The sequence below is a fragment of the Saccopteryx leptura genome, chromosome 5 (assembly GCF_036850995.1).
Source record: "Saccopteryx leptura isolate mSacLep1 chromosome 5, mSacLep1_pri_phased_curated, whole genome shotgun sequence".
In the NCBI taxonomy this organism is placed as follows: Eukaryota; Metazoa; Chordata; class Mammalia; order Chiroptera; family Emballonuridae; genus Saccopteryx; species Saccopteryx leptura.
Genome location: NC_089507.1, coordinates 197,303,385 through 197,312,099, shown reverse-complemented (window position 1 = coordinate 197,312,099; position 8,715 = coordinate 197,303,385). Strand labels below are relative to the sequence as shown.

The following is an 8,715-nucleotide window of genomic DNA, read 5'->3' as shown; positions in this document are numbered from 1 at the left end:
GTGGGGCTCCAAAGGATACTAAAGGTTGCGATTTTTGTATCTTACTCAATGAGAGACCTTCCATGGCTGTGCTTGCTACCTACAAAATCTTTCCCGAGTGAAATAAACCAGAGTCGCAGAGGAACACAGAGGAGTCACGTGGAATGGGCAAAACTGACTCCTCTCACCTGGTCTCAATGGTGACATTTTTACAGTGTTTGTCATATTTATTATATTTCCACCACACACACACACACACCACATTCTACCCACTGAGCCGCCACCACCAGCCCTATGAATATTTTTTTAACCAGAAAAATATATTTGTATATTTAAAATAAAATTTTAAATTAAAAAAAAATGTAATAGAGAGATTATGTTTGGACACTATGGAGGGTTTTTGACTCATTACATCTGGTCCTTCAACTAGACTTGGTGGCACCCGGAAGAGCTTGGAGCAGCGTGGGTCATTCTGTCTAGATTCTCGACTCAGGAAATTCTTGCCTTTTATCGATTATCGGACTCAATTGCTACAGTTTGAGAATCAGCCTTAGGAAAATGGACTTGGTTTATTACCATAAGCTTCCAAAAGAGGATTCAGCAGAGCACAAGGGGAAAATGTTCTTTAAACACACACACACACACACACACACACACACACGCACGCACACACTCACACGCACACACACACGCACACGCACACACACACACACGCACACACGCGCACACACACACACTCACACGTACACACACGCACACACACGCACACGCACACACACATGCACACACACGCACATGCACACACACTCACACGCACACACTCGCACACGCGCACACACGCGCGCGCACACTCACACGCACACGCACACACACGCACATGCACACACGCACACTCACACACACACATGCACACACGCACACACGCACACTCACACACACGCACACACACACGCACACGCACGCACACACACTCACACACACGCGCGCACGCACTCACACTCACACACACGCACACACTCACACACACGCGCACACACGCACATGCACACACACACGCACACACACTCACACACGACCTTGATCTGTTCCTTGCACTGAAATTTTCAGAAAATAAAATAACTCACTCTGCAGTCATAAGATCTCCTTGAACTACAAGAGGTCAAGAGGAAGAGATGTGAGGGTTTATTGTTTTGAATGTTCTTCTAACTTTTATACTGAATTTTAAACAGGAAAATTTACAGTGGTTGTGGGGGGTTGTTTTTGAATTTGAAAAAAAAAATGAGAAAGTGGGGTAATGGAGGCTTTTGAGATCCAAAAGTTAAACCCAGCCCAGATGAGCGTGTCTTCAACCGTCACACAGAGACGGAGAGTAGATTAGCGGCTGCCCAAGGCGGAGGGACGCGGTGAGTGAGAGGTGACCGCTCACCGGGTCCCATGCAGGGTGGTGAGAGGGCTCTGAGATCCGAGCGTGGTGACGGTGGCACAGCCTCGGGACTGCGCTAAAGGCCACTGGGTGGTCGGCTAAAACCATTAGTGTGGTGCTGTGTAGTTCTCAATAAAAAGTAAGGAGGTAGAGATTTACAGGCATAAAAAATATTAGAAATCTAGAGTGTGAGTAAAAATAAATTTTAAAATTAATTGGGAAATAAAAATGTGTTTGATGCACAGTACTAAAATATTTGGACACTGAGTTGAAAAAATATAGTTAATTTTCTTCTGCATGCCATTTAGACAAGTATATTGGCATACCTGTAGGTACACATAAAAATTTAAATCTGGAGATGAACAAAAAGGAAGGAAGGAAGGAAGGAAGGAAGGAAGGAAGGAAGGAAGGAAGGAAGGAAGGAAGGAAGGAAGGAAGGAAGGAAGGAAGGAAGGAAGGAAGGAAGGAAGGAAGGGGAAGGGAGGGAGGGAAGGAGGGAGGAAATAAGGAAAGGAAGGAAGGAAAGGAGGGAGGAAAGAAGGAAGGAAGGAAGGGGAAGGGAGGGAGGAAAGAAGGAAGGAAGGAAGGAAGGAAGGAAGGAAGGAAGGAAGGAAGGAAGGAAGGAAGGAAGGAAGGAAGGAAGGAAGGAAGGGGAAGGGAGAGAGGGAGGGAGGGAAGGAGGGAGGAAATAAGGAAAAGAAGGAAGGAAGGAAGGAAGGAAGGAAGGAAGGAAGGAAGGAAGGAAGGAAGGAAGGAAGGAAGGGGAAGGGAGGGAGGGAAGGAGGGAGGAAATAAGGAAAGGAAGGAAGGAAGGAAGGAAGGGAGGGAGGGAGGGAGGGAGGAAGGGAGGGAGGAAAAGGAAGGAAGGAGAATCATTCAGGAAGTGGTTGCTGACACCATGACAGCAGAGGAGGCAGGTGGCACCTGGCAGTGCTGGGTCTGGCAGAGACAGGGTGGGCAAGAGGATGTGGAAGGAACAGAGGACAGATGAGGGCACAAGCATGTGGCACCAGCCCTCCATCCATGTTACAGCTCACTAACACTCACGTAGCATTTTCCCTTGTCCCTCCCAGGAGCAAAAGTAGGGATTTAAGGCCCAGAACAAATTTACATTAAAATGTTGAGAACTCTCAGGCCAAACAAGTAATCAAAACTCCATGACATACACCTCCTTTAGTGAGTAACCCAGGCAAATATCCCAGTGATGTCATGTGGATGCCACATGCCCGAATTGATGTGATGACAAGGCACCTCACCTCTGTGATATTCCTTCCAGAAACCCATGACCCCAGTCTCACCAGAAACATCAGACAAAGGAACACAAGAGTTGAGCCAAACTGAGAGGCCTCCTGCACAACATCTGACCAGTACTGCTCAAAACTGTCAAAGTCAGGAAACACAAGGAACGACGGACCCTGTCACACACTGAGGAGGACAGGAGGACCCAATGCAGTGTGGCATCTTCGGTGGGATCCTGGAATAGAGAGAGAAATCAAAATAAAACATCAGTTAGGAGTTTAGTTAGTAGCAGTGTCCCCACGTGGGTTCCTTAGTTTTAACAAAGGCCCACGGCGATGTAACACGTTAACTCTGGGGGGAACAGGATGAGGAGTCTGTGGGAACTCGTTGTACCATCTTTTCAATCTCGCTGTAAATCAAAAGCAATTCCAAAATAAAATACATAAATACGGTTTTTAAGAACTCAATTATGAAGCAAAGTGGCTGCCCACTGTGGGAGTGTGATGAAGAGATATCAGAAAGTCCTCAGTCAGATTTAGATCATCAAAAAATGTACCCAGCCTTCCCACGCCACTCACAGATGAGCTGTCCTTTGTCCCTCCCCCCCACCCCCGCTCCCACTGTCAGCTCGTCCTTGGGGTCCTGGGCAGTGAGTCACCTGAGCCTCTGCATGTCCTAACGAGCCAGTCACTGTAATCACACAGGCCTCCGGACGTGCACAACACCTACCAGGCACCTAGTCACAGGGAGAGCTGCAGTCAGCACCTCGTGGAGGCAGCCGTGACGTGTCCTTCTAAAGGGGGTCAAGGCCACAGACATCCCCTCCGCGGCTCCCCCACAATACCTGCCACGCTGTAAAAGCCCGTTCCCGGGTGCATTCCGTGGAAACACCCCTGTCAACAGTGGCCAGTCACAGCTCTCCATCAGCACGCTTTCCCCCGCACTTCGGGGACAGAGAAGGGGCCTCACCACCCCAGTCTCTCTTCAGAGGAGGACTTGCCCTGGTTGAGAGCAAGAAGCCTCCAGCTCTAATTCCTCCAAGATTTGCCTTAGCTGTAGAACGCCATCTTGCCTACGATGACTTCCTCTTCCCGCCCGGCCCACATCCAATGACTGAGCACAGGGTGGGTGGAAAGGCCCAGCCATTCTAGCCCAGCAGAGACGACTTTGCTGGGCCGTCGGGCTGAGTGCTCCTCAGGCCTGCACTGCCCCCCCCCCCCCGCCCTCTCCCCTCCCCTTCCAAAGGTGTTGATCCCTAATGGACATTTTCTCTGCCCAACTCCACCTCAGCAGCTGCTTCTGGACAACTCCATTTGTGACATCTTTCTTGGGATGAGGGGGAAGGGAACAATGTACTCAAGATGATCAATTATACAATCTTTAATCCTCACCTCCCAGCCTCTCTTGCAGCTCGGATACAGCACAGGAGCCAGCTCTAGCCACTGAGACATAATCATAATTCCACTGGGGGATAGAGGGACAGTTGTGAAGAATGGGCTTTCTTTTTCCATTAGAGAGAACAAATGCCGGTGGCTTCCATTTTCTTCCTGCTGCAGATATGACATCTGGAGCTGCTGCTATCTTGTGACCATCAGGGGTACACAGGAGGGAAACGAGAGAGTGGTAGAGCCAGCACCTACCTCCAGACATCATAACATGTGGAGTAAACCCCCATGTGTTACAGCGCAACCATATTGTACCGAGTCACCGGGCCTTAGACCCTGAACCTGGAAATCGTGGGCCCCAAACCGAGCCGAGCACCTGCCTCAGACACGTGGCCATGACAAACGCATGTGCAAGAGCACCAGCACAGCCTTCACCTCATGACAGGAGAGGCAGCGCTCCGCCCAGCCCCTGCCCCTGTCCCTCCTCCCATCACGCCTGCCTGACAGCGTCTGAAGCATTCACAGTCCTTGTTCAGAAAGATCTAAAACAACAGAAGTGCGTTAGGAAAGCAGCTGCCCCTCTCACCTGAGCACTTTGAAACACGAATTACTTTGCTTGGTTTTCACTTAGGAAAATGGCCGCCTAGGTGTTTCTAATTCTGACCACCACTTTAGAATGGCGATCAGGTCCAGAAATACCCATAATGGGTTTTTTCTAGCCAGGTAAACATAACTCTTTCCCACTCACACATCTGGGACCTGTGCTTCCCCAAACAGAAAGGGAGGACACACCGGCAAGCCACTGGGGAAAAGCCTGAAAATGCATCACAGTTTGTAGCACACAATGAAACATCTTTCATTTTTTTTTTGCAGAGGCTTCACTTAAAGAAAGTGGGGCTCCCTTCTGAATTCTACCGATACCAGCCCAGCCACGCGAGACCAGAACAAGCATCATAGCTCGTGTCTCCCTTTGCACATTCATTAACATTTGTTAACAAAAATTTATTGAGTGCCAGACATTTTTCCAAGAATTAAGAATATAACATCTTCTTAGGTCTCCCTAAATTACTTCCTCTCCAGTGCAGCCTGGGCAGCACATATAGCAAAATTGGAACTACGCTGGAGGTCAGGGTGGCCCCTGCCTGAGGACGACATGCAAAGTCTTGCAGTGTCCCCTATTCTAGTCTGTACCTTAACCCTAGGTCTGGCCCTCCACTTCCCTGTGAGCTCACACCAGCAGATGATCCTGACTGGCCAAATGTTCGAGCTTGGACCCCCTACTCCTTACATGCCACCTGTTGGGGCGTCAGCCCAGAACAATGAATAGGACTTCTAGATAATTTACAGGTAGGCATTGCTGCTTGAGACCATGTCAATGAAATCATGTAATCCTCATAACAACCCCATGAACTAAACACTATACTTATACCCATTTTATAGGCAAAGAAACTGAGGTTAGGAGAACCAGCCCAAACTCACACAGCTAAACCATTGCAAAGCTGGTTTCCAAACCAGAAGCAACAAATCCAATCTGCTCTCAACCTCCCAGAAAATTCTTTCACTTCCTTGAAGTCCAAACATGATTTCAACTGTGAGACAGTCAGTCAGTTATACCCCTCTTGGGTTCTTCCAAAACCCTTGTCTAGTTGATGTACTGAGAAGAGTGTAAAGACAGTTAATTATTGGTTTTCATTATTGCAGTGGGTCTGGATTGGGTCCGATGTCCAGCAGGTTCAGGGAACAGAACCACATCTTCCTCGGGGTAATCACCCTTGACTCCAAGTTCACAGGGTCCCCTCCGGCTCCAGAGTGGAGTATGTAACTCAGCCCTGGCCAGTCCAGGCATTGCGTTCCCCTGTCCACAGCGACTGATTCAGGGATGTGTACCCGGTCCAATCAGGTTCAGGGAGATGCGATCTGGGAGTCTGCATCTTTTGAGAGAAAGGCTGTCACACCTTTCTGCTGGACTTGAATTCAGAGCATGCAGGCCTAGAGCTGCCAGCAGCTTGCTCTCTGTGTGAGGACACAGCAAGGGGCCACATTTCCAAGCCACGAAGAAAGCTCTCATCAGCAAATGTACCCTGCCAAGCCTTGGCCTTAGGCTTTCCAACCACCAAAACTGTGACAAAATCAATTCCCATCATATTTTAAGCCATCCAGTTGATGAAATTTTGCCATGACGGCATGAGCTAATGAATGCACCCTGGTCCTTGTTACACTCACTGAGCCTTAAATCCAGCTTTGCCTAGATCCATAAAGCCCCTGGAATTTCCATTATGTGAGGAAGAAAGAGAAAATTTATTATTTTTTTAATTTAAACCATTTTAAACTCATTGCCAAAGGTTCTTCTCATGGAGCCTATAAACTCCTTGGGAAGAAGGCTCTGCATAATTTGTGATGGGAGGGGCCACGCAGCCCCGATGGCTTTGGCAAGAATAAGCAGCCCGTTCATCCTCTTCAAAAAGGACCCCCAAAGTGCACATTCATTACTTCACGAGTACTTTCTAGTTTACCATGTAAATCCTCCTCCAGGAGTGCAGTCAACTGCAATTTATCATTTGACCATTTGATGCTCACCACAACCTGAGGCACCCAGCAGAGACCTGACACATAGTAGGTGCTCAGTAAATGTGTACTTGAAAATGAAGAAATGAACGAGTAAATGGGTGAATGGATGCTTGTGGCAGTTTCCAGGTCAAATACCAACAGCTAAGAAAAGTCCGGACAAAACGGACGCGCAGTCTGGCCAGCAGAGGGCACCAGCCTCCTTTTCAATCCCCCTGCCCAAGCCCGGGCGCCGGTACCTGCTGTCAGTCAGAGAGGCTCCCAGCGCTCAATGGTCACTTCGCTGCGCAGCAGATGAAGTAGGAGTTGTTTGCCTCCGGCCGATGGATGAAAACTGAGTGTCCACCTCTCACTACGTCCCCTGTCTTGCTATGAAAACAGCAGTAACTGTAGCAGCCAGTGGCAGATTTTCTGTCCCCAAGTGGGGATAAAGGGAGGGTATAAGGTAAGGGGGAGAGAGAAGGAAGCAGGCAGAAAAGAGTGTGTATACAACTGCCCATCTGGGAGAAACAGGAGAAAGTTCTCTGTGAGTTTCCCAGCTGACTTGCCTCTCTCTCTCTCTTTCTCCCTCTCTCTCTCTCTCTCTCTCTCTCTCTTTCTCTCTCTCTCCAGGCTTTCATTCTGGGGAGAGCAAAGCCTGAGTCTATCCTGGACTAGCGTCCGTAACCAGCACCTGGAGGGAGTGCTTCCTTTCCCGCAGTAGCAGCTGCAGCTGCAGCAGCCGGTGGACCTGCCGGTGGCCGGCTCGGCTCAGCGGCCTGTGACCATGAACGCTTCGTGCTGCCTGCCCTCGGCTCAGCCCACGCTGCCAAACGGCTCGGCGCACCTGGCGGCCCCTTCCTTCGGCAACCAGAGCGGCGGCGGGTTCTGCGAGCAGGTCTTCATCAAGCCCGAGGTCTTCCTGGCGCTGGGCCTCGTCAGCCTGCTGGAGAACATCCTGGTCATCCTGGCCGTGGTCCGCAACAGCAACCTGCACTCGCCCATGTACTTCTTCCTGTGCAGCCTGGCGGTGGCCGACATGCTGGTGAGCGTGTCCAACGCCCTGGAGACCGTCATGATCGCCATCGTCAACAGCGACACCCTGACCTTCGAGGACCAGTTCATCCAGCACATGGACAACGTCTTCGACTCCATGATCTGCATCTCCCTGGTGGCCTCCATCTGCAACCTGCTGGCCATCGCCGTGGACAGGTACGTGACCATCTTCTACGCGCTCCGCTACCACAGTATCATGACCGTGCGGAAGGCTCGCACCCTGATCGTGGCCGTCTGGGTGTGCTGCGGCGTCTGCGGCGTGGTGTTCATCGTCTACTCCGAGAGCAAGATGGTCATCGTGTGTCTCATCACCATGTTCTTCGCCATGCTGCTCCTCATGGGCACCCTCTATGTGCACATGTTCCTCTTCGCGCGGCTGCACGTCCAGCGCATCGCGGCACTGCCCCCTGCCGACGGGGCGGCCCCACAGCAGCACTCGTGCATGAAGGGGGCCGTCACCATCACCATCCTGCTGGGGGTGTTCATCGTCTGCTGGGCCCCCTTCTTCCTCCACCTCGTCCTCATCATCACCTGCCCCACCAACCCCTACTGCATCTGCTACACTGCCCATTTCAACACCTACCTGGTCCTCATCATGTGCAACTCCATCATTGACCCCCTCATCTATGCCTTCCGGAGCCTGGAACTGAGAAACACCTTTAAGGAGATTCTGTGCAGCTGCAATGGCATGAACTTGGGATAGGATGCCAGGGCCGTGGGAGTGGGAATCAGTCTGGTCACTTTAGACCCTCCATCCAGCTGAGGTGTTTAGAAAGAAGAAAGGGGGGGGGGGGACAGAAGACGTCAAAATGTGTCAACAGCCGTGGTTGTGCATGTCCTTTGTTTTTAAGCTTGCAAAGCCTTTCAAAGGGAAATTGTGTATAACAGGCTCTCTGAAAGGATCCCATGAGGGTAAGTCACAAACTGATTTCCCCAATATCACCGGCAGCAATCAGTGAGGGCTGCTGTGGGTATAGCGGGCCCTCACTTCCATACACCCAGGTCTGCCATGCCTGCCTACTCACCTGCTTCCCATCATGTCTTCATGCTTTGGTCGGACCAGACTGAAGGACTCTCATTAACAGAGGG

General features: G+C 50.5%; 1 protein-coding gene across 1 annotated transcript; it reads left to right on the top strand.

Moving 5' to 3' along the window:
* The first annotated feature begins 7,357 nt into the window (after window positions 1–7,357).
* Window positions 7,358–8,329, top strand: MC3R (melanocortin 3 receptor). The gene has a single exon (XM_066385836.1). The coding sequence runs from the start codon at window positions 7,358–7,360 to the stop codon at window positions 8,327–8,329; it is 972 nt and encodes a 323-aa protein (XP_066241933.1).
* Window positions 8,330–8,715: the final 386 nt, after the last annotated feature.

Bases quoted from the DNA above. Each gene is read 5' to 3' on its own strand.
- MC3R (XM_066385836.1), top strand. From the start codon at position 7,358: ATGAACGCTTCGTGCTGCCTGCCCTCGGCTCAGCCCACGCTGCCAAAC.